General features: G+C 31.8%; 1 protein-coding gene across 1 annotated transcript in view; it reads right to left on the bottom strand.

Moving 5' to 3' along the window:
* Positions 1–623: 623 nt before the first annotated feature.
* LOC110848148 (glutamate decarboxylase) overlaps positions 624–26,952 on the bottom strand; it is a 38,513-nt gene continuing 12,184 nt past the window's right edge. The window contains exons 4-11 of the mRNA XM_022095287.2: positions 16,585–16,782; positions 15,996–16,114; positions 15,205–15,284; positions 14,928–15,099; positions 12,366–12,433; positions 5,225–5,303; positions 4,049–4,198; positions 624–2,911 (exon numbers count right to left, since the gene is read on the bottom strand). Of these exons, the coding sequence (XP_021950979.1) occupies positions 2,540–2,911; positions 4,049–4,198; positions 5,225–5,303; positions 12,366–12,433; positions 14,928–15,099; positions 15,205–15,284; positions 15,996–16,114; positions 16,585–16,782 (1,238 nt within the window). The 3' untranslated portion in view covers positions 624–2,539. The remainder of the gene's footprint in view (positions 2,912–4,048; positions 4,199–5,224; positions 5,304–12,365; positions 12,434–14,927; positions 15,100–15,204; positions 15,285–15,995; positions 16,115–16,584; positions 16,783–26,952) is intronic.

Below are 26,952 nucleotides of genomic sequence, written 5' to 3' on the forward strand. Positions count from 1 at the left end.
GTAACGACGACGTGTTATTGTCAGTACAGCATTTAAAGTATAATTAGTTATTTAAATATTTAATTATTTGTCAACTGGAAGACTTGGATTCTGTGTCGAGAGGAGGATTTTTGTGGAAAATCGCTCTCTTTATAGTCGATTTATGTATGTATTGATAAGATGTTATCAGTGGTTATTACTTACATATTTACATAGTTAGGTTATCAGTTAATATATAATTTGTAGAAATAAATAGTATTCATTTTTTAACTAATTTTTTAAAAATGATTACGTAATTTTTAGGAAATAAATAATCTTCGAAAATTTGGGGAAAATTTTGAAAGTTACATAGTTATCCAGATTAATTTCGAATTTATGTAAATTAAGTTTCCGCATTAATTTAGAATTTTTGCAAATTACTCATCCACATTGATTTAAAATTTATGTAAATTAAGTGGCCCATTAATTTTGAATTTATGTAAATTAATTTAAGGGATTAATAAAACATTACGTAATTAAGTCACTAATTAATTACGATTAAAATTTGTATTAATTATTGTCTATGATACACAACTGATTATGTAGTGATACAGATGCATCTCGTCTAAGTAGATGATTTTCTTTCCTCTCTTTTATAATTAGTAATTTTAGTATAATTAATTACTTAATTAGTAAATTAATTGTAATTAATTAATTAATTAATTATGTATTGCTAACTAGCCTAGATTTCTATGATACAAATATTGCTACGATACCATAAAGCTGATTGATTGCTCTGCTACGTTGATGATTTTTTTTATTGATTTAGTTTAGTTTAATTAATTAATTAGTTAATTAGTTAATTAATTATACGAGGCTGAAATTGTGGGGGACGACACGATGCAATTAAGGCTATAATTTGGTAAGAAGGGGGATGAGTAAGATTTATTTATGTAAATTTTACTCAGCCACGGGTTTCCTTTTTTTACACAAGCTGTTAACAGATTTTTAGGAATGTTTATGTATGTCTAATATATTGTCCAAACCGGCAGACTTTCTGTTAGAATGAGAGATAGAGATAAGTAGGGGTTATCTGTTTTTTTAGGAGGAAATATAGTGTGCAAAAAGTTGTGAGAGAAGTGAATTTGTGCGAATTTGAGAGAGAATTGTGGTGAAAGCAAGTAGTAAAATTTGTGCAATTTGAAGTGAAAGCAAAATAGCGTGCAATTCGTGGTGAAAGCAAGTGCAAAATTTGTGCAATTTGTGCAGTTCGTGGTGAAAGCAAAATAGCAGAATTTGTGAAATTCGCGGTGAAAGCAAGTGCAAAATTTGTGCAATTTATTCAATTCGTGGTGAAAGCAAAATAGCAAAATTTGTGCAATTTGTGGTGAAAGCAAGTGCAAAATTTGTGCAATTCGTGGTGATAGCAAAAAGCGTGCAATTTGCGTAATTTTATATAATTTATATGCAGAATCATTACTTTTGACCTATTTTTCCTCCCCGTTTCTCCACCTTATCGCAACCATTATACTCTCGATAAGTCGGCATATGTATCTCGAGCAAATATTCCAATAGGATCAAGAAACGTATATGTATGCACAAATTAGATAACCCCAACTTATCTTATTTCTCTAATTACATAAATAATTAAATAATTACGATACATAATTAAATATCTCACTTTTCCCATTTCATGATTATTTCCTGTCTCAATTTATCACAACTTTTCTTCTTCTTTCTGTTCATCACTTTTCGTCTCAGCAATTTACATAAATTTATGTCCAGCACAATCCTTTTCTACACTTTCCTAAACAATATTTCTGAATTTCAAAATTCCTTCCCAGGTTTTTAAATACTCTGTCATAAAATTTCTGTCGTCATAATTTTTCTCTTCAATTTTCTAAATATTTAGAACACATAATAGTTTTCTTTAATGGTTTACACACTACCAGTTTGCAGCAGTTTTCGCAGGTACGTCCTAAGCACGCTTAATTACTCGTTCCATAATCTTTTGGTATATATTTAATTTACATATCATTTGCATATCCACCAATCGCATTTAATTAGTTAATTAGTAGTTAGTTAATCTTCCCTTAAATACTTTTCCAACTTAAAAATAGGGGCAATTAAGTAAATACAATTGATAAGAAGTTATCCGTGCGAAAAATTGTTGCGATCCTGCCTCAAAAACGGGATTTTGTCGGCAGAAGAACAGGTTTGCAATTTAAAAGAGTGCAAAATTTCGTTTTTATTTTCCCAAAATTTTGCAAAGTTTCTTGATTTATTTCATGTAAAATTGTAACCCTGCCTCAAAAACTGGATCCTTTTAATTGTCGGCGGAACAGATTTCGAGCCAGGATTGCAATTTAAAAAAAACAGTGCAAAATTTCAGATTTTTTTTGTCCCCAAAATTCTGCAAAGTTTCCTGCAATTGATTTATCTATTTCAAAATTGCAATCCTCTCCTCCAAAACAAAATTCTTTTAAGTAATTCTCGGCAGAAGAACAGATTTCGAGCCAGGATCGCAAATTTAAACAAAAACCTGTGCAAATTTTTCTCCTCAAAATTTTGCAAAAATTATTTAGAGATCATGTCCCAATCGATCAATCTCCGTGATGAGGAAGTCAATATCATACTTTTTCACGGCCGGGTTGGAAATAATGTTTCTGAAAAAGTTGGGAATTTTGCCCTGCGGTTGGTACGCGATCATTAGCGTGCCAGCGTTCATCATGCGCTGCTTGATCGTGGGGGTCACCTCGCCCAACATTTGCTCCTTCTGAACGGAGTGCGGGATGCTGCGGAAACGTTCGGGAATGTACCAGAAGCAAACGTTCGTACATTCGGGGTCTTCCAGGACGAGGTGGAACTTGTCCGGCATGGATTTGAGGCGTTCCACCATGTATTCTTGGATACCCATCATGTGGTCGATCGCTTTTTCGAGACCGTTGGTGCCCTGTGGGGATGGAATGAAAATGGGGGGAATTAATTTAGGGGGTTTTTGTAAATTAATGGATCTTTGAGGTTAAAATTAGGTTGGGAATGAAAATTCGATCTAGACGGGTACCAAATGTGGGAAATATTTCGAAAATGTGTGAATTTTATAATTTTATAATTATAATGAATTTAAAAAAATTAAAATTTCTAAGGTAAAAATCAGTTTGGATATGAAAATCGGATCTGATAGGGTACGAAATGTGCGAAATATTGCGAAAATTTGGGATTGAAATGAAATTTAAAGAATATAAATATGTAGGATTATCAGTTTGAAAATGAAAATTGGATCTTTCTCGAAAGTATGTAAATGTGTACAAAGTGTGCGAAATATTGCCAAAATTTGAGATAGAACTGTATTTTGCAAAATAAAAATGTGTCGAACAAAAAGCAGTTCGGAAATGAAAATTCGGTAAAAAAAAATGTACGAAATGTGTGCGAAATATTGCGAAAATTCGGGATAGAAATGGATTTTAATTAATAACAAATTTGTCGCGTAATCAGTTTGGAAATGAAAATTGGAGCTTTCTCGAAATTATATAACTGTGTAACAAATGTGCGAAATATTGCAAAAATTTGAGATAGAACTGTATTTTGTAAAATAAATTTGCAAGATAATCAGTTCGTAATTGAATATTTGAACTTTCAGGAACCTGAAAGTGTACGAAATGTGCGAAATATTACGATAATTAATTTGACATAAAAGTGTATTTCTTACAACAAATTTATCCGATGTACAGTTTAGAGATATAAACAAATGACCCCCCTGAATGGATCTGAATGTTTAAAATATGTGCGAAATATTGCAAAAATTTGTGATCGGCGTGCACTTTGCACGAGTAAATTTGCACAAGTAAATATGTTGCAACAGAAATAAAAATTGGATCTTTCCCCAACCAAAATTTTGCGAAATGTAACTCCTAAATTTCGGGATAATTCCGGATACAAATTCACAAAATAAACAAAAATGTAAGAAATCATAATCGTGTCTTTCGAAATTTGTATACAATCTAGGAAATTTCAGAACTTATCAAATTACAAAAAAATCGTGTCTTTTTGTACCAAATTTTGTACGAAATATGTATTTTTTTCTACTTACATGAGCACGCCATTGCAACCACAGTTTGTAAATGTCGTTATGTCGTCCGCACTGGATGACCTTGTCGCCCGTGTCGTATCGCACGTCGTAGTGCTTATCTTGTTGGAAGAGATAATCCGCATTCATCGAGTTGCACCCGGCCAAGATTCCCTGCGGAGGTCCAATTTACAGAATTTAGATTTTTTTCAATTAATACTAACAAATTGATAAAATATGGAGTACGAAATTTTTTGTGATCGAAATGCATTTTACGAAATGAAAATATGTCAGTTTAGAAATTTAAAAAACTGATCTTTCCCGTACCAAAATTTTCCGAAATCTTAATAGGTACGAAATCTTGAGAAAATTAGGGTTAGAAATTTCCAAAATGGGAAAATTTAAGAAACTTGTACATAAATGTGTGGGTTACACTACTTAACAAATGGAGGTCTCGCAGCGTATGCTCTCAGATTTTGAGCAAATTAGTGTGAATCAAATTTAATTAGGATGAAATTTGCGAAAATCTCGATCTCCCAATGGGCACGTTTGGCAGAGATTTTTGCATCCCAAGAGGAGAAAATTATGTTTGGAAAATGTACATTTTGAAATTTGTCAACTTTTTTTTCTCCTCTTTGAAGAAAGCGTTAAAATTGGCCTAAATTTGTGTCCAATTTATTTTAGCAAGTCTTACAAAACAGCGTCGATCGATCTAATTTGGAATTATAACTAATCAAATCTATTTAAAATAATTTCAACGGCATTAAACAATACAATTTCACAAAATGAAATAATTACAATAATAATTAGGATTTATTTGTTCACGTAAAATCAGTCCTTTACATTATCATTTCTACAACATATCATGCCTAATAGTTGATAGTATTTTCGTCACATAATTGAATAAATAATATAATTCTTAAAAGAGATATTTGCATCCGAAGAGGAGAAAACGAGCGGTAAAGTCGACACATTTTACACTTTTCCAAATTTACGGCACATTTTCTCCTCTTGGGATGCAAATATCTCTGCCAAACGTGCCCATTGGGAGGTCGTGTCTTTCGCAAATTTCATCCTAATTAAATTTGTCATCGATTGACACTAGTTTGCTCAAAATCGGAGAGCATACGCTGGGAGTCCTCTAATTTACAGTATTGTGGAACGGTAGTAAATAGTAAACACACAAGCCAGAAAACTTACGCGTTCCCTGAAATGTACGGTGGAACACTGGAGCGAAGTGGTCATCAATTTGTGCGGATTCCAAGATATAGATCGTGCCCTAGAATAAAGAAAAAAACATTAATTTTAAATTTTAAATTTTAAATTTTAATTACTTAAAATCTTACAAACTGCCTAAAAAACACGAAACTTTTATTTTGAACGGTGCAAAAATAGATACGTTACGCAGAAAGTAGGTAAATTCTTATTTAGGTAGTAAAATTTTTCTAAATTTTCTACCGAAATTTTGAAATTTACAAGTTATACCGAAAAAATAAAATGTAAATATTGAAGAGGTAATTCATACAGGTTTTGGTAAACTCTTTCATATATTTCTGAGTTTCCCAATTTTACAAATTGTATTACCACAAAAGGACAATCAACCTTTTTATTTTTAGAAATGACCGAGTTTTCAAAATTCTTTAAGCGGCGGTATAATTCGCAATTTTTTTATCCGTGCTATTTTTATGTAGTTTCTCAAGCAATTTATGCATTGAAGCGAAAATATTAAATAAGGCTTTATTTTTTTACACCATTTTATGAAAATTGGGCCGTTTTCATCATTTTATATTACTTTATACATACCGACAATATTAGGTCGTATTAACCTATTTAATTATAATGAACTGTTTTAACAAATAACTATTTATTTTGAACAAGTTCGACAATTTTGTGAAAATGATGCCTTATTTTTTGCAGTTATTTACTCATAAGATAAATTTCATGAAAATTTTGCAGTTTTATGATTTTAAAATTTATATGCAAATTATATCTATGATTCTACACCCAAATAACTTGATGAATCTAAATCTATTTAAGAAAACATAACTATTTATTTACTTTTACACAATTTTAAAAATTATGTTGAATAAAATTTAAGGTTGAAAACTTTGCAGTTTTCACCATTTCATAATTTATATTGCAACGTGTACTCCTCACCTCAGATACCTGAGTAATTTAAAACTATTAAACAAATGAGTATTTATTTTGAACGGAGCAAAAGTTACGCAAAATTTTGAGCTGATAATGCTTTCTTTTTTACACCATTATTCATTTACGGCATAAATTTTATGAAAATTTTGAAATTTTTATTATTTATGTTCAATTTACACATTTCTACATCCCATTGACCTGAATAATCTATATCCGGTTAAGACATAAATGTTTATTTTCAACGGTGCACAAGTTACGCTATAAGCACAATTATCTATGCTATAAGTACGAAATTATTTGCACGAAATTTGTGCAATGGAAAACATTCTTTATAATTTTACACAGTTTTTTTATAAATTTTATGAAAATTTGTTTAGTGGGAAAAAAAGTAGTAGAAAAATTACGTAGAATAAAATTTAAAGTTGAAAATTTTGCAGTTTTTATCATTTTAAGTTTTATACAAATATATGGCATCATTATTATATCCCATGAATCTGAGTTATCTAAAAGCATTTAAGAAATAAATATTTATTTGGAACGGTGCATAAGTTTTACGCAATTTTTGTGCAAATATTTAGTGCCTTATTTTTTACGGTGCATAAGTTTTACGCAATTTTTGTGCAAATATTTAGTGCCTTATTTTTCACACCGTTTTATGACAAATTTTGTGATAAAATTTTATGGTTTTTGTCATTTTATTATTTGTATGCGAATTCTACCTACAATCCAGCAGCCCAATAACCTTAATAATGTAAACCTACTTAAGAAATAACATGTATTTTGAACGATGCACAGATAAGGCAATTTTATGAAAATAATTTTTCTTTTATTTAATTAAAATAAATAACGGTGTAAAAAAGTATTTTCATTATGCATAGTTTTTGTTATAAATAATTTATGAATATATATGAACATTGTAGTTTCTAAAATTTTAATGCAAATTATGCTCGCACTTATATATATTTGATCTGCACAACTTAAACTGATTTAAGAAATTGATATCTTGGACGGTGCAAAAGTTGCGCAATTTTTGTAACGAAATTGTACATAATCATACCAATTCAAAAATTTAGATTTCATTCAAAGTCAGTCATCCCGATTTCTGATTGAAGATTTTCATTCACATTCAGTCATTTTCGTTTAAATTGATTTCATTTCACTTCATCAGCCTTCATTTCTTACTCGCCCCATGTATTAAGCATAGGGTGAAAAATGAAATGAGTGAGAAATCCTTTCATTCACAGCCTGAAATTACTGAATCTGTAACTCATTTTCATTCAAATCACAGGAAATTCATGTTTATTCACCATCATAATTAGTCAAATGAATGAAAATGAACAAGTATGGCTGCTCGTAATCCATCGTTATTTTCGTTTCAAATTTTTAACCTCATCATAAATATCTATTTTGAACGGTGCACCAGGCACACAATTTATGCAGCGAATGGAAAATAGTCAATAATGTTTTATTTTTTACAACGTTTTGTGAAAATCGTACAATTTTTATCATTTAAAAATTGATATACAATTTGTGCCCACGTCGTAATAACCTATATAATTTATACTTATTTAAGAAATAAATATTCTTCTTGAATGGTGCACAAGTTAGGCAATTTTGTAAAAATAAGGTTTTTTTTTCTTTTTTTACATTGCTATTTATAAATTTTATAGAAATTTTTGCCAGTTTTTTTTTATATTTTATAATTTATATTTAAGTATATCCCATGGACCTGCATAATCTAAGGCTGTTTACGAAATAACTATTTATTTTGAAAGGTGTACAATTTACGCAATAAAATGCACGCTGGCCAAAATCCTAAAGTTATTATGCGTAAACTTCTAATAATAACTTTCTCCTGGACGAAAATCGTAATCTTATTTAATTTCTTACGAAATTACTATTTTCGTTTCAAATTTAAAAAAATCCAAGCAATTTATAACACAAATTTTACAAAGATTTCTTTAACATGAAAAAAAGTAATGGAAAAAATCTCCTTGATAAAACTAAAAGTTAAAAATTTTGCAGTTTTTACCATTTCATAAATTTTATATAAGTATCTCCGCTATGGATCTGAATTATCTAAAACCATTTAAGAAATAACTATTTATTTTGAATGGTGCACAATTTACGCAATAAAATGCAGGCTGTTCATAATCCTAAAGTTATTTACGTACATTTCTAATAATAACTTTCTCCTGTACGAAAATCGTAATCTTATTTAATTTCTTATAAGAAATTACTATTTTCGTTTCAAATTTAAAAATATCTAATCAATTTATAACACAAATTTTATAAAAATTTCTTTCATATGAAAAAAGTAATGGAGAAAATCTCCCTGATAAAACTAAAAGTTGAAAATTTTTCAATTTTTATCGCTTTATATTTGAATACATTTCTGCATTCCAAGTAATTTAAGAAAATAATTTGAACTTTATGTTCTTTGAAGTTTGCAAGTTTTACGCAATAAAATGCACGCTGTTCGTAATCCTAAAATTATACGTAAACTTCTAATAATAACTTTTACCTGGAGAATCGTAATCTTACTTAATTTCTTAATATTTTCGTTTAAAATTTTAAATCTCAGGAATTTATAACATACATAAATTTTATGAAAATAAAGTAATAGAAAAATTATGATGGATAAAATTTAAAGTTGGAAATTTTACAGATTTTATCATTTTATAGTTTATATCATACAAATCAACATCAGGAACCTGTGACCTGAATAATCTAAAACTATTTAAGAAATAAATATTTATTTTAAACGGTGCACAAGTTAAGCCAACGGTAAATTGTATATATTTTTTTTGGCAGTTTTTAGCATTTTATAATTTACATTTAAGTATATCTCATGGAACTTAATATTCTAACGGTATTTAAGAAATAACTACAGGCAATGGAAAAAGTATGGGCAACCCCCACGCCAGCTAAATAAAATTGGCTGTAACCTTGGACTGCATTATACAATGTGCATGAACATCTGTTCGCATTTAGCAAATACAATGTAGTTTTCGATTATAATCATGTTTTATTTATTAAAATTAGATAAACAGTTTTCAAATAATTTGTTGGAAAATTTGCAAAATTAACCCGCAAAAAGTATTGGCAACCCTTAAATTTAAAAATCATTGTCAAAGATACGGCAATCTTGTTTCGATAAACTGCTTCCAGTACCGCGTAGCACCTCGCCTCGATGCAATAGAAGCAGAAATACGCCTTGGAATTGACTGGACAAAGTTCTTTATAACGCTTTTGGATATGGCTTCCCAATCTTGTTTCGAAGTTTTGACAAGCCCGTTTTTTGTAGAGTGATTTCCCACCAGTCCCTCTTTTCTCATCCCGGACAATCAGAATCACATCGGGAGACTGTGCAGCCAACGAAAGAAGCTTAATATTTTCGGTCCCCAAAAATGTGCATCGTTAATGTGGATGCATGTTTTGGGGCCACTGCATTTTTGGAATATGAAATTACTTCCTAGGTCAAATGTTTTCAAATTATCGTTTCGAATGATTAATTAGACCTCATTGGTCATAACTTCATCGATAGTGACCAGCTAACTACGCAACGACCTAGTCATTCAACCCCAAACCATATTCGATCCTCCTCCGAGCTTGACTCCCAGACGGCAGCATTCATTTTTGAGAGCCTCATTTTGCATCCTCTAAACTCTAACATCCAACCCGCACCGAATAGTTAAATTTACTGATATGAGACCACTAGACCCTTCTTCATCAATTGGAAGTCTATTTAGGGTGGTATTTAGCTGATTTAAATACCTTGGGTTGGTTCGTTTCGGGGGCCTTCTCTTCTATAGGGCTGCTGGACCCTGAAACCCCATGGCATGATTTTTGATTGATCACCATATGATATGAAATGTTGATTCCACAGTTGGTTCTCAAATTCTAATTGGTTTTGGGTATTGAAATCTTCCGATTTCAAGTAATTTGTTGCTTGATTCATCACTTGCGTTCGGGCGTAGGTGACTTTTTTCTTCCGCATCATGGAAAAATGGATACTAGAATTGTCATTTTATATTTCTTGGCTACATTTCCAATAGAAAATATGAAAAAGTATGTTTTGCATTGATTTTTCGATATCCAAATTATTTTTGCGAAAAAGCAATGAATATTTCTCGCCGCGCCAAATATAGCTCGTTTGGTGTCGCCATTTTGGTTCCAGACAACATAACTGCTGACTTAAAATGTAGCTATCGTCATATTTTGTCACCTAATTAACTTACCGTAATGAAATGTGGTAGGTGATTAAGAAATTGTTTCGCGTAATTAATTTGGCCACATGTTGCCAATACTTTTTGCGGGTTAATTTTGCAAATTTTCCAACAAATTATTTAAAAACTTTGTTTATCTAATTTTACTCAATAAAACATGATTATAATCGAAAACTACATTATATTTGCTAAATGCGAACAGATTTTCATGCATATTGTATAATGCATTCCAAGGTTACAGCCAATTTTATTTAGCTGGCGTGGGGGTTGCCAATACTTTTTCCATTGACTGTATTTACTGTTGAACGGTGTACAAATTTTACGCAATAAAATGCAGGCTGCTCGTAATCCCAAAATTATTTACGTCAAAATTAACTTTCTCCTGGGCGAAAATCGTAACCTTATTTACTTTCTTAATTACATAATATGTCACATATATCAAATTTTAAAAAATCTCAGTAAATTATTACAAATTTTTTGAAAAATTACGTTGAATAAAATTTAAAGTTGAAAATTTTGCAGTTTTTACCATTTCATAAATTGCATATTTAAGTACATCCCATATGGATCTGAATTATCTGAAACCATTTAAGAAATAACTATTTATTTTGAACGGTGCACAAGGTTTACGCAATAAAATGCAGGCTGCTCGTAATCCTAAAGTTATTATACGTAAACTTCTAATAATAACTTTCTCCTGGACGAAAATCGTAATCTTATTTACTTTCTCTTCCCCTCCTATTTCCCATAAAAGTGAGTCAAGTGCCTGCATTTTATGGGGGCAAGATACATAAATCTGCTACAAATAATGCCTTCCTTAATGCCCGAAATCCCACCGGATTTACTTAAAAGTAAATGTACCATAATAAACAAAATAGTACCACTAATCCCCCCATAATTGGAAATTATTCGTTGCATATGTACATAATTAATTAATTAATCAATTAAGGTTACCCTTTTAATTAATTGGATAATTAAAAGATTGGATCAATTAATCAGGGAAGGAGGAGAAGAAGATTAATTAATTAATGACATCACTCCCGATGAAAGTGAACACTTTCCCGTTCTGCTCAGCGGGACAGGGACAATGTCAAAGTGAGAGTGAAAGTGGTGTGACTTTGCATCTCCGAGTGGAATTAGGCCCTCGTTTCATTCTGTGACTTTGTGAAGGGCAAAAAGTGAGGCTGTTTGGAAATTTATTGATGATGGAAATTATGGAGAGTGTGGTGTGGTTGGTTTTGATAGGGAGGAGGAGGGTAATTAAGTATGCACTTTCTTCTAGATAGGACAGTGCGTAAACGATGTGGGTGAACTTTGACCTATAATTACCAGAGGGCGGATATGTATCCATTTCAAGCTTTTCATATTTAAAAAAAGGCATTGTCGCATATTTCTAGATTTTCAGCGTAATATATTTATAAATGTTTCCACCATTATTTGAAAATACTTAAATCTTTTACAGTTAAATTAATCTTTACAATTAAATTATTTTTATAAACAAATATTTCAACAATGTGAAATGAAATTTTGTTGCTGAAAGAAATTGTACCACAAAAAATTCAAGTGAGCAAATTCAAAAATATAAATTTTTGACAAAAATCTTGTGTTTTTTTGCGCATAGTTAGCAAATATTGTGGAGTTTTTATTGTAAATTTTTATTCCACAATTTTTCGTAAATACATATCCATATCTGATTATTAACGTAACAAGGTTGACATGACTTTGTTAAAATGATGACATTTTTATTGCACGGTCCCCGTATTCAGATCAGATCGGACAAGAAAGACGAACAGAAATCCTGATTGATTATGCAGACATGAGATTGAGCCGTACGTATTTAATACGCAGTGCCATTTGGAAACTTTGATTGTCACATGGAAAAGATGGATGGATGCTGATTTACGATTTTGTGTGTTCGAAATATTTCTTAAAATTCTATAAAAACTTTTCGTGCTACTTACCTCTCAACCCCGTCAAATCGACCTTGGCGATATTTCTTGGAGAGGAGAAGACTTGCACCCCATGCGCCCTGAAATATTTAAATGGTGTAAAAATAAACAAGGTCCCAAAAAATGGGAAATCTTAGTGAGGCAGTGCAATCTCAACTCAGAAATAAAATTAAATTGCAGAATTTTTGAATCACCGCTCTCAGAAATACACCCCATTAATAGTAGGGTGTGTATTTCTAAAACATAATGGTCCATTATATTTGATCTCAGTTAATTTAGCACATTTCTTTTTCACTAGTAAAAACGCATTAAATTCGCAAATTAAGATTGGAGAATTCATTCTTATAAGCAAAATTTAGTGCATCCAGTGAAAATGATATTCAGAGCGGTGATGCAAAAATTCTGCAATCTAATTTTATTTCTGAGTTGAGATTGCACTGCCTCACTAAGATTTCCCATTTTTTGGGACCTTGTTTATTTAAAACTTGTAAGTCGGTTGTCAACGACATTATTGCACCGCATTATACTTGCATCCACAGTAATTTTACTAAATTTTTAATTTTCAAAATTGAATAGCGTCGTGATTTCTTAACCGATTTCGGTCAACTTGGTCTTAAAATGATCAGAAGGAATAAGCGTAACTTTTTCCAATAATTTAGGACAATGTGATGCTCTGAAATGGAACAATGGATGGAAAGGTGACTCCGAGTGCAAATTTTTGCTCCATTTCGCCCATAACTCGGGTAAAAATCAAAAATTCGCCAAGTCAACTAGTACATCGTTTCTAAATCCTGTAACAATGATCTGTGCAAAATTTCATCAAAATCGGTTGAGAAATGGCCGAGAAATCGACTTATGTCACTTTTTTTGGGTGGGGTAAATGCATACTTAGTAAATTTTTTCGTTGTTAGGTATTTGCCTCACTAAGAAAAAGATTGTAAGTTTTTTTAGAAAATTTAATAAAATTCGTCTCTATTTTTTTAAATGGTTTCATAAATTCCTTTTTGAGTTAGTTTAAACGGTATGTAGACTGCAGATTAGTGAAATTTTTCGTGCGAAAAATGGCGAACTTTGTGCAATATTTTATAATAATTTTTGTAGAAAATGTTTTTCTATAAAATTCTCTTTAACTTTTTGTAATTCCATTTTAAGCTATTGTATTTTTTTAGTAATTTTCCGTGCAAATAATGGCGAAAAATCCAAAATATTTTATGCAATATTTATGAATATTTTTTAATTAAATTGCATGTCCGGTTTGTTGAGCTTGTCTTTACTTTTCGTTTTTGCATAGCGATTCTGCGCAGATCTATCTTTGTATTCTGTTTTTTTTTATCAATTATGTACATTTTTTCATATTGTCGCCCAAATTTCGCAAATTAAATAATTTAATTTTTATTGTAAATTTATAGAAAGCTCAGAGTTATAAATAAAGTTTAAAGTTCCTTGAAAAATAGTCCACAAATTGTTAAATGAATAAAATTTAATGTTTTTGTTTTAATCTTGGAAATAAATATTATTATTCATTTTCTTCCTCATTATTTACATATTACGAGTCTGATAGTGTATTGAAAATTTACCATTATTTTTGCGAATTATTTTGGCACATTGCATTGAGTATGCAAAACAGACTCTAAACTTTTTCGCCATTTTTGTCGAAAAAAAACATCGAAATTTTGCTGTAAATTTCTTGTGCACAAATCTTATCAGGTTTTGTAAATTCTTGTAATGTGAATAATTGCAAAAAATCTACCCGAGTTTTTCTGCACCGTGGTTATGTTTACCCTAAAAATTACATATGCCATTTTTTGCATTACGCAAAATTTTCCTATTTATCCGCCCTAAACAATCTACCTTGTGAATTTTATTATAATATATTTATTTGCTATTTTCACTTCCTGACGCATAACTTTACCACCGCGTCTTGCAAACTTTTTATAATCTGCGAAGTGTCAACTTTCGCGTGAAATAATGGAGCAAAATTTCCACGCTGTTTCTTTTGCATTATACACATTTTTCTATTTATTATACAACCAATCTTTTGATTCTTACCAAATAATTTTGTTGCAATTTTCACTTTCTGGTGCATAACTTTACCAATTTGCAAACCTTTTCTTACTAATTTTAAGTGTCAACTTTCGCGTACAAAAAAAATATGGATCAAAACTTACACCCTGTTTTTTTGCACGATGCATAAGTATTTTCCATATTTAAAAACATCTGTACTAGAATTAAATCTGCTAAATTTTACCAAATGAAGTTTTTGCAATTTTCTCCTACTGGCGCATAACTCTACCAATTTGCAAACCTTTTCTTACTAATTTTACAAAGTGTCAACTTTTGTGTATAAAAAATAATAGATGACAACTTACACGCTGTTTTTTGCACTATGCAAATTTTTCATATTTAAAAACGTCCGCACTAGAATCAATCTTCTGAATTTTACCTAATGATTTTTTTGCAATTTTCTCCTCCTGGCGCATAACTCCCCCAATTTGCAAACCTCTTTTTCCTAATTTGCATACATATTTGCATCTCTGCAAAATCTCACCTAACAAATAAGGGAACTCAACTTACATCAATATGCAACCAGAGTCCGTGCTTATCGCAAATATCAGCGAGATCATTGATGGGGTCGAACGCTCCGAAAACCGTGGTGCCTGCCGTCGCGTTGACAAAGTAGGGATGCTTCCCTTCTTCTTTTGCGACCAGGATGAGCCTCTCCAACTCGGAGGGGATCATTTTACCCCTGTAAAAAAACATTATGATAACATGTTATCGAGTAACTTGCCTTTTTGTTACTCTATGCTATAACATTGGGCGCAAATAGGAATAATAATTGCACTTCACTCACTTTTCATCGCACGGGACCGACACACAGTTATCCGTTCCTAGTCCGGTCACCATTGCGGCACTTTTGATGGAATAGTGACACTGTAAGAAGTAAGATGACATTATTAAATATGATAACATGTTATCCGATGTGTTATAAATTTTCAAGGGTGGGCTAAATACATGCTTTGTCAAAATCTGTACAGAATTTTAAGCTCGTTAGGATTTCCAGGCACAAAAAAATCGAGAATCTACATGGAGAATTCAACAGTCATACGAAAATGCAGTTTTAGGCCTTTTAAGATGGCCTTATAGATTTGTCAAGATGTCTGTCTGTCCGTCCGTCTGTGCGTACGTCTGTGCGCACGATAACTCTCTTTAAACACATGCTATCGACTTGAAATTTTGCACACTTCATCTTCGGGTCAAAAGTAAGGATGAGTTCGGAGATAGGCATGATCGGCCAAGTAGTTGGCCAGTAGGGGTCTTTTCCACCCAAATGTGTTGCCATTAACTACCAAGATGGTATTAATGCCATCTTAAAAGGCCCCGCAAAGTTGCTTGGAGTAGGTTTTTTTAAAAGAAATTAATGTTTTATCGCAGTCAAAAAGCCAAAATATTTTAGTTTTAAAAAATCGTAAAACCAATTTAAATATTTTGACAGATGAAAAGTTAATTTCTTTAAAAAGATTTTTGCCTTCTGAATCTAAATTCTAGTATTTTGCAGCTTTGATAATTCTGGAAATTTATTGCTTAAAATGCTGCACTTTCAGCAATTCTAATTTGCCCAACACTGTAAATTTTGGGCCTTACATGTTCCGAAGCAAACATGACCAATCCTTTGGGAAGGGAGCGAAGTCCGTTCTTCTTGTAGTCCGGGAACATGCAGTGTCTCGCGACAATGATGGCGTACAAGTTGGAGATTGATCCACCTGAAGGATTATATTATTTATTAGGGGAGGGCGGATATGCATTTACAAAAATCAATGAAATATTTATGAAAAAAACGTCAAGATATGTATGTACAAAATATGTATGCACAAAAAAATCTACTAAAATTAGTATTTCTGAATTTAATACTCCAGATTATTTTGTGGTCGAATTTCTTTAAGCAAAAACAAAAAGATTCGTCTCATATCATTGAAATATGTACAAAATGTAGTAATTTTTGAAAAAAAATATCTAAAATATTTAACCGTATTTTCAAAATAATAGCGGAAATATTTAGAACTTTTTTCTATTTCTATAAACAAAAAAAACTATTTTGAAATTTTTTTGCGATCTGTGAAAATTAGGGGACACACCCACAGCAAAGTTTGACCGTAGGTCGTGATTAAATGAAACATTTGATGATAAATACAAATCCTGATAAGTGCGATGATAACCCACGATATGTTCTTACCTGGCGCTAGGATCGAATCGCCGGCATGAAATCCGACAATTTCTCGCATCTTTTTGAGAATGAAATTTTCCATGAGGATGAAAACGGGAGCGATCTCGTACGTGAACATGTTCGTGTTGGCCGTCGCCGTGATGAATTCTCCAGCCAAGGAAATCGTGTCCAGGCCGCAGGATAGCTGGTTGAAAAAGTAGGGATGACCTGGAATAGATTAAAACAGTATTTCGTAAGTTTAAAAAATATATTTTGGAAATTAACGGGAATTTTAGAAATTTCAATTTGACAAAGATTAGGAAAATCGTGATATAATAATTTTTCTCATTTTACACAATCCGAGATTTTTCCAAAGTCCGAAAAATTATAAAGTACTAAATGCAAATTTGAACTCTTAATAGAGTTGCCAGCGAGTCGACTCATTGAGTTGTGAGTCAAAGCGAGTCGACTCATTGAGTTGTGAGTCGAAGCAAGCCGAGTCAGAAGCAAGCCGGCTTGGCTTGACTCGACTCATTACGAATCTGAGTGAGTCGAGTGAGTCGAGCGAGTGCAGGCAGCTATTGACGGAGCATACGTACATACGTGTACGTGCATTCTATGTTTACAAGTTGGAGACAACTGAATTTGTTTGTGCATGTGTGTAAGTACGAGGAGGCGGAGCCAGCCAGCTTATTGAGTGAGTGAGTCAAGCCGAGTCCAACTCACTCACAACTCACAACTCAATAAGCCGACTCATTGAGTTGACGGCTTACTTGAGGTCAACTCGACTCGGCTTGACTCGACTCACTCAATAAGCTGAGTCAAGCCGAGTTGAAGTGGCAACTCTAACTCTTAAACAATCTTAAATAAATTTTTTTTTCAAAAAAACTTAGACCAAAATCTCATTACAATTTAACAAAAAATGAAAACTAGAAAAATGCAGATTCAAATATTTTTCCATAAAGAAATATCAAATTTTGTGTAATGACACAATTTGCTCAGTTTATGCGACAAATAACAAAACATATTAAATATTATACGGTTGGTTATAATAGTTAGATCCGTACAGGGCAACAGAAGCATCTAATAAGGCATGACTGGGTTGGTTATACATTTTAAATTCAAAATCCAAAATTCAAAATATAGGCCAAAAACATGAAATATAATGGGCTCGTATAAAATACATTATTTGCAAATTTGACCAACAATGCGATGGTGTGAAGTGTAACCCTCCGATTTGGTTGAAATTTTGAAATTAAGTGGTCCATATCAATACAACCAACGTTCTTGAGACAGTTTGTGCGATGGTCAGAATTTGCCAAAATACTTGATGTTAAAGTTGAAAAACGAGCGATTTTTACCAGGCGGAAGAAGCAAACTCAAATTCCTGTGCTAAAAATTGCACATTTTTCACCCTTAACCTCAAATTTTTTGCCAAATTCTGACCATCGCACAAACCGCCTGAAGAAACGTTGGTTGTATTGATATGGACCACTTAATTTCGAAATTTCAACCAAATCGGAGGGTTACACTTCACACCATCGCATTGTAAATGCAAAATATCTATCTACTTTGGGATTTTTTGGCCATAAAAATAGTAAATTATTCCAAATTTACACGTGATTATTAACATTTTTTTAAAGAATTCTACATAGTCGGAAACACTCAAGTGTCAATGACATATAGCCTTATTACTTTTGTAAATCTCAGCTTAGCAATTTTTGATTTATTTTACCGAAAAGCCAGATAAATTTCAATTCAAAAACAATTTTTAGTCTTAAAAATTTCCTCCTCCTGCGTCAATGCCACGCTAAAGACGAGACGACCACTCCTCGATGGAATTACGCACCGATTCCAGGGACATTTTGTGGCATTCCGGGGTCAGAAATTTTTTCCAAGCCTCCGCACTTCTACGGGGCTTAGAACACACCTTTGCCCCTAACTTTGACCATTCTTCATATTCCGGTGGTTCAAATCCATCAAGGATGATGACCAATTCTGATTGGAGATAAAGACCGGAATTCGTTTTTTTAGCTACGCTTGGGTCATTTTTTGCACTATAAATTCGTGCTGAGTCCTGCTGAGAGGTCCCGTCGATTCCATTGAATTGGATCTCACTTAGGGGATGTACCACGGACTCAAAAACATATTTTAAGAAATTTGATTCCCCCACCTCCCCCCAATTTTCAGCAAAATGTAGAGAAATTACCCCAATTAGCTCCCACCTGCCAAAATCATCAAAAAACCTGGATAATGTGACTTTCTGACCTTTTATCTATATCGGGGGATGTCTCTGACCGATTTTGCGTATATTAGGACAATTCGCTTGTTAAAAGATTTTTCCTATGTTAAAATCTCCTCATTTTTAAAAAGTATCCTGCTCACTTTTCTGGAGCGTACCGCTTGAGGTGACTCCTGCATATATTTAATCTGGTTTTCCTTTGGGGTACGATCAGGATGTGGCAAGTACCACATTTCAAAGCCTTAAGCCTAAGCTTCAATTTGAGCACTCATTGGATAATTTGCATCGACACTGTCAGCAGTGAGCCCGGTTTCCCTTGGAATGTCGTGAATTTCTTCGGATGCCAGGCTTGAGAGGCTTCATGATGGGTGTGGTCCTTGGAGGTTTTCAAAAAATTCTTCTTCGACTGTTCATTGTCGATTCGGTCCCCATGAATGTTTTATAGTCCGTTGGGCTAAATTAAAGTACACCTTTGACTTTTTCAGCACATGTCAAATTCACTGTTTTTCTTCGATTTTTTTTGAGAAAAACTATCGCCGCCCGCTTCTCTTCAATTTCCTGTATATTTATCCAGATGTTCAAAAATTACAAAGTCCATAGTGAATCATAATGTAAATCGCATGGCGAATCTAATGCACTTATCAGATTTTAATTCTGCGGCGTAGTTTTTTAGCAATCGGCTGTTGACACTTGAGTGTTCCCGACTATGTATTGTAAGAAATTTACGGAATTAAAAAACTACACGAAATATCTTAATTAGGTTTGCGATAAGTATTTAATATATATTATTAATTTATTCCCTGTCTAAAACCATTCATAATTCTGAAAAACCAAAAAATCTATTCCCTCAAATTTTTGAAATTTTACACAAATTTATTTCATCAAATTACACAAAATATCTGGAATATGTACATTTGGGACAAGGAAATGTCTTATTTTCTTGTCAAATCCACCCCAAATTATGAAAAATGTTGCAAATCTGTCCAACCAATAATCCCCTCAAATTTTATGTGACATCCTAATCACACACAGACACAATATGTCATCTTTATTGTTCCTTTCTATTTTCAGATCAATTAATAATTTACACATGATTATTTATTAACACTCATTTTTTTTGGAATTCTGTAATCTAAATAGAAGAAATTTGAGTTTAAAAACTACACAAAATATCTCCATTACATACATTTTAATATTTCCTATTTTCCTGTTCAAATCCACCCAAAATTATGCAAAATAAAAAATCTGTTCACATAATCTCCCAAATTTTACAGAAATTTATGTCGTTAAATTAAACTACACAAAATTTCTGTATTGCATTTGTGACAAGTATTCATATTTCTTATTTTCCACATCAAAATCCACGCAAACTTGTTCGAAATAAATCTCAATCCCTCCAATTTTACGTGACATCCTAATCACACAATGCACAATATGTCATCCTTATTATTGCTCCATTTTCAGATCAATTTTAATATTTGGATGATGGGAGGATTTTGATCTTCTGTCAGGATTAGGGATGGTTCACTTGGCTTGGTTTCGTGGAGGGGGCCGAGGTCACCCGGGTGGAAGTAAGTCCGACAGGGAAACTATTACACGGCTCAATCCACCCGGATAAAAGGGAACGACCCTCTTTAAAAGCAGATCAACAACAAATACATACTTTCCAGGAATGACGAATGAACAAGTAAATAATCAGAAATCAGCAAGATTAATTATTATTTCGGGGAGAAAAATATCTGTATTTATTTTGTAAATATTTGTAAACTTTTTGTATGAATACGTCGATATTTAAAAAAATCGAATATTATTAACAGCTTAAATATTAAGGTCAAATCACCAATTTTGGATGATTCTATGCTCATGCAGTCAGACAATTGCAAATAATTGCATTAGCAGCAGGAACAAGATCGTAAAATTCTCGATAATTTTATGAATATGCATTGAGTCAATTTTTTATCCCTCTTTAAAAGCACATCAACAACAAATACATAAGTACTTGCCACGAAAAATGAAGAAATGCATAAATAATTCCAGCATCAGAAATAAGTAAAATATTAATTATTTCATTATTCTGCGTCGCTACAATGTGTAATAAAATTTAGAATATTTATAACCACTTGAAAATTAAGGTGTAATTGTTATATAACTTGAAATGATTTTATGATCATGCAATTTATCAGTTGTAAATAAGTTCAACAGCAGAAATCAATGAAAGATTCGTTATTTCCGGAGAAAAATATAAGTTATTGTACGACTACAATAGGGGCTTACAATGGACTTATTTTGTTTCCCCGCAAATTATAAGTCATTTCAATAAACCAATTATAAGTGGGTGAGCTATGAATGCTCCAGTTTTTGTTTGAATTTTATGTTGTATGCAATTCAGGCGATCGAATTGCATTAAACGTCAAAATCATTGCAAAAATAAACATAGTAACTTGAAAAGCCTAAAACTTCAACAATAGGTACAACCTTTGAATTCTTGCCTAATATATAAATTACATGATATTTGTGACGTGGAATGATTGAAAATTAATCTTCACTCTCATTTGAATTCCCCATTTTAAATATTTCACGGCACTATCGTAATTAAACCAATTTCAATTATGCACTATTTTAAATAGCTTGAATACGGATTAAAACTCCATTGAAAAATAATTTATTGAGCAGAAAGTACCCTGCAGCAAATTTAAGTGAGTGAAATTTCAACGGCAGCTGATGCTCAAAACAAGCGAAATAAGTGTCTTATTTCAGAAAAAAGTCAATCCAGGAGACTTATTTTCCGATCACTTATAAGTGAAATACTAGCTACTGCGCATGCTCGCGCAGTGTCATTTAAAAGTGGAAATGACTTATAAGTGGTCGGTACACTTATAAGTGATCACTTTGTAAACCCCTAATGTACGAGTTGGGCGTCGATATTAAGGAAAATTATAATAATTGAATATTTGAAGGTTTAGGTTTCATTGTAGATTTCGATTGAACTCATAGAAGATGTTGAGTAATAAAAATGCATAAGCCACATTCAGGGCCAAACTGACCAATAACGCTTATTTTATATCTGTAAGTACTTTTTGTATTCTAAATATCTCGTTTTATTAAACGTGTCGCATAAACTGTGCAATTTTAGGATAAATTTGTGATGTCTGTAATCTATTTAAAAACTTATTTTATTCGGTTTTAGAAATAATTAGTAAATCGGGATTTGAAATTTCAAAAATTTCAATAATTTCAAAAAGATTTGTAATATCGCGGCAATTTCATGTCATGGATTTTTATTCCTTGGTTCTGCTCAGTTTACTGTAGAATCCGAGATTTTCACATAGTCGGAAAATTAGAACATTTTATTCTGCTAATACTACGTGTAATTTTAAGATTTGCGATTTCTGCAATTTGTGAATTTCTTTTATTTTAATCGTTAAAATAATATCTGCCAAATTGCCCGATTTTCACTTCAAAAAAGAGGCACTTAAAAATGATGAAAATACGAGCAAAGATTATCAAAAAATTTATGAAAGTATATTTTTTTTTCAAGGTTAATATTAACATGTACAAATTATTTGTTGCTTTCTTTTCTTTACTTAAAAGTCTATCAATTAATTACATTTTTGAACATAAATTAGCTACATTTTTTCCACAAAAAGGGGCAAAAATCTACAAGGGAAAAGTAAAGTCGTCCCTGGAAAAAAATCTCTCCTATTAAAGAAATCCACTCCATTCTTTTCAGTAGTGCTAAAACATTGCAAATTTTAGAATTGCAGAAATTTCCTCAACCAACTTACAATTTTCCAGCTTTTTTGCACACTAAACATCTCGTTTTATAAAAATTGCTGCCAAAAACGTGTAAATTTTATTTTTTATTTCAATCCTCAAAATAGTATCTGAATTGTTCACTACTAAAAAAATCAGTATTTAAAATGCGATAAATATACCCAAAAAGTTGAACAAAGGATACTTTCTTTCGAGATTAATATCCAAATTTCTAAATTATTTGTTACTTCTTTTTTTACTTAAAAGTGTACAAATTAATTACACTTTCAGACATAAACTGTCTACTTTTTGTTTGGGTTGGTCATCCGATCCGATCGGATTATCCGAGATTATCCGACCACTTACTATAACATGTATCCGATCCGACCCAATACGATCCGTCGGATCGGAGCGGATGGTATCCGATCCTACCATGTTGTAGCAAATGGTCGGATACAAATATCCGATCCGATCCGACGGATCGGATATTATCGGATCGGATGGGACCAACCCTATATTTTGTTCACAAAAAAGGGGGAAAAATCTGGAAGGGAAAAGTAAATTCAGCCCTGGACAAAAAATCTTTCCTATTAAGAAAATCCATCCCATTCTTCTCAGAAGAATCCTACCCAAAACTCGTCGTAATCCTTTTCATTGCCCAAGTTCACATCAAATCAAGACAATCTTACACTTTTAACGAGAGCGAACAAACGGGAAACGAAATAAGTCTATCTTGCTCAATTTTACAAAAGTTCTAAATTGCTCAAGTTTCATGCCTTTTATTAAAATAAATTAAAATTGAGATGATTTTAGTAAAATTGAGATAAGGTGGGTGGATCTAACAATTGATGTGAAATGATTGCAATTAATGAAATTTTTATAACAAATTTGTGCAAAAAATTTGTTGTACAAATAAGTTGGAAAAAATTACAAACAAATTGTGAAAAAAATTTATACCAAAAATTTCTTGACTTCAGTATTTGTTAGGTTTTCCGTCTCTTGCAAAAAAAAATAAATGATTGCCAATTTAACTATCAACTTGATTTAATGATACTTGTGAAAAAATTAGCGTGAAAAAATTATCAAAAATTTTGCAACTAATTTTGCAACGAATCTCTAATAGAAAAAAATATTGCGACAAATTATATTATGACAAATTATTCATACACTTAAATTTAATAATCAGCTTCTTCAGAAAAATCGTATTAAATAAAGTTTCCAATTTGCTCAAATTGTTCCGTCTTTTTTTTAAGAAAACTTAAATGTATGTTAAATTTAATGATAATAAGGTTATATCATTCCAATTTCTTAATAAAAAATACTAATAATAATTAATAAATATCCTTAAATGTGTAATGTGATATTTATAAAAAAAAGCTGTCTCAAATTTTGCCATTTTTGTTGCCCCATGAAATCCAAAATACTAGGTGTAGAAATTTGTTTTTTAAAAAATATTTCCAACTTGTTCTAGTTTTCCGTCGCTTATAAGAAAATCTAAAATTGATATTAAATTTTGTAACACGCAGATATTCGTTAAGCCAGTTTCACAAGTAATAAAAAGTAAATTTTTGCAAAAATAAATATTTTTAAATGCAAAAATAAATATTTTTAAATGTATAATATGAATTTTTACAGAAAAAAATCATTTCGAAAAATTTTGTCATGTCAAATTTCTTTCTACACATTAAATAACACGTTAAATATGGCAATACTGTAGCATACCCCGGTTAAAGAAAATTGTAGTTGAAAAAGTTTTAGATTTCTCAAGTTTTCCGTCTTTTATAATAAAATCTAAAATTTATACTTGATTTTGTGACAATCAGATGTTCGTCTAGCCAATTCCATAAGTTAAGTTTACATAAAGAAATAAATGCTTTTAACTACGTAATTATGAATTTTTACAAAAAATTTAAAATTTTGCCTTTTTTGTATGAAATTAAAAATACGGCTCCCTTCATACCTCAGACCTTTCTATAGGGGCACGTACCAATGTATGACACACACTTCTTCAGAAATTTAAGGGTTTCCAATTGGTCAAGTTTTCCGTCGTTTTCAAGAAAAACTAAAATTTATAGTAAATTTTATGCCACTCAGGTAATAATATCATGGAAGTAAATATTTTTTTATAAAATTTTTAATACAAAAGTTAATGTTTGCATTAATTAATTAATTAATTAATTCGTAAATATATAATATGAATTTTTTAAAAAGTTATTTTAAACTTTTCCCGTCTTTTCGACTCATATGAAATAAATCCAAAATACGGGCTCTTTTTCTTCCAAACTTTTCGGAACATAGGGGCACGTTAAATATCTAGCATACTGTAAGATACAAAAGGTTAAAAAATATTTTGAAATGTGTAACGTGAATTTAAAATTAGAATCTCAAATTTTGCCCGTGTTGTGTTCCATGAAATACATAAATCCAAAATACGGGCTCTTTTCTTCCAAACCTTTCTGAATATAGGGGCACGTTAAATATGTATGTTGCATACTGTAAGATTCAAAACATATGATATATTTGGAAAAATGTAATGTGAATTTTTTTTGGAAATCTAAAATTTTGCTCGTTTTTTTCGCCCCACGAAATAAATCCAAAATACTGGCTCTTTTCTGTCATACCTTAAACATTCCAAAATATACGGGCACATTAAATATGTAACATACTGTAAGTAACATACCCTCATCCGTCCTTCTGCACCCTCTTCTCCATCTCATCTCATCTCCCTCGTCGTTCTCCTTATTGTCGCAAACAATTGGAGCCACAAACAAGTCAAATGAGCCAAAGCCACCCTAATTACGAGGGCTTCCTTCCACAAACAACGCTGGAATCCTATCCATCCATCCCTCTCGAACCAATGAATTACATCACATCACACAAGGAGGAAATAATCAATTGGAAATCAAACATGTCATGTCCATGATGATGCGCAGTGGCCGCGGAAGCTGTGGGGACTTTAACATTGTGGGATAGGGGGAGGGAGGGGTTTATATAACCATACCTGTTCACTTTCATTCATCTGAGTGATTATGGAGGTGAATGATGGTGAATGAAAATGAATTTCCTGTGATTTGAATCAAAATGAGTGAAAAATTCCGTCATTTCAGATAAGCGACTGTGAATGAAAGGATTATTTACTCATTTCATTTTTCACCCTATGCTTAATACATGGGGTGAAGTAAGAAATGAAGTCCGATGAAGTGAAATGAATTTGAACGAAAATGACTGAATGTGAATGAAAATCTTCAGTCAGAAATCGGGATGACTGACTTTTGAATAAAAACTAAATTTTTGAACAGGTATGGGGAACATTGCCCCTTTGTCCACCTCCACGCTTCCGCCGCCACTGCCCAAAATTGCATCATTTCATGCCATTCTGAACGGCAAATGCATTCCAGCATCGAAATTCCTATTGGATTTTCTATGCCACGTTCTTCCTCAAAGAATATCAATCTATCGTAGTGGAAAGGAATTTCATTTCATTTAGTTTTGTGGGACCAGAATTTGTTACTCTTTTTCGTTTTTTACTGGGGAGGAAAAAAAGACCAATAATTTGTTATTTTCTTCACCATTAAAGAGGGACAATGGAGTCAATAAACGGAGCGGGATTTGGCACAAGGCTGACGTGGGGGTCGGGGGGAATGTAGCGGAGAAAGCATTAAACTAAGCCGACCAACCCCATCCACTTTCACTTACGGAAATCTTTTAAGCTTTCTCTTTTCCATTCTTTTTTCGTGGGGGAAGATTCTTTTGGGTGGGATTTGATAGTGCTGTCTCCTTAAGGAAGATGTATTGTTGTATGTGTGAGGTCTAATTATTGGTTGAGAGTGGGTTTAAATGGTGAGGAGGAAGATGAGAAGAAACAAATTTTTTGGGGTATTTTTGGGGAAATAAAAACTGGGCAAGAAATTGCGATTTTGGAAAGTTAAAAAGTCTAATTCAGTGTAAAGTTGGTGAAGAAGAAGAGGAGAAATTTTAATATGGCATTTTTTGGCAATATTTGGCGAAATTTGCGAAATAATATAGAATTTTAATAAATTATTATTTCAAAAGTAAGAGTAAAAAGTCGAAAATAATTTGCAAAAATGGTTAACCTCCTAAAAATCAGGGGAATCAGATGATTAAAATTTGGGATTTGAAATTAATACGCCAGAAATTTTGGGCTGGTCAATTATTGCTGGTCAATTATTGAGAATTTTGAATTGATTTTTTTTCGAGTTGTGACATAGTTAGCCTTGGATATTTTAACGCTTTACAGATTTTCAAAATTAATACTTGTAAGAATTACCATTATTCGAAATATTTGAGATCATAATATTCGTAAGTCTTTAAAAAATCATGGAGTCAATTCACGCAATCATTCATTCATAACTTGTACATAAAATGCGTAAATTCACTAAACT

Source organism: Folsomia candida, unplaced genomic scaffold, assembly GCF_002217175.1.
Source record: "Folsomia candida strain VU population unplaced genomic scaffold, ASM221717v1 Fcan01_Sc004, whole genome shotgun sequence".
NCBI lineage: Eukaryota > Metazoa > Arthropoda > Collembola > Entomobryomorpha > Isotomidae > Folsomia > Folsomia candida.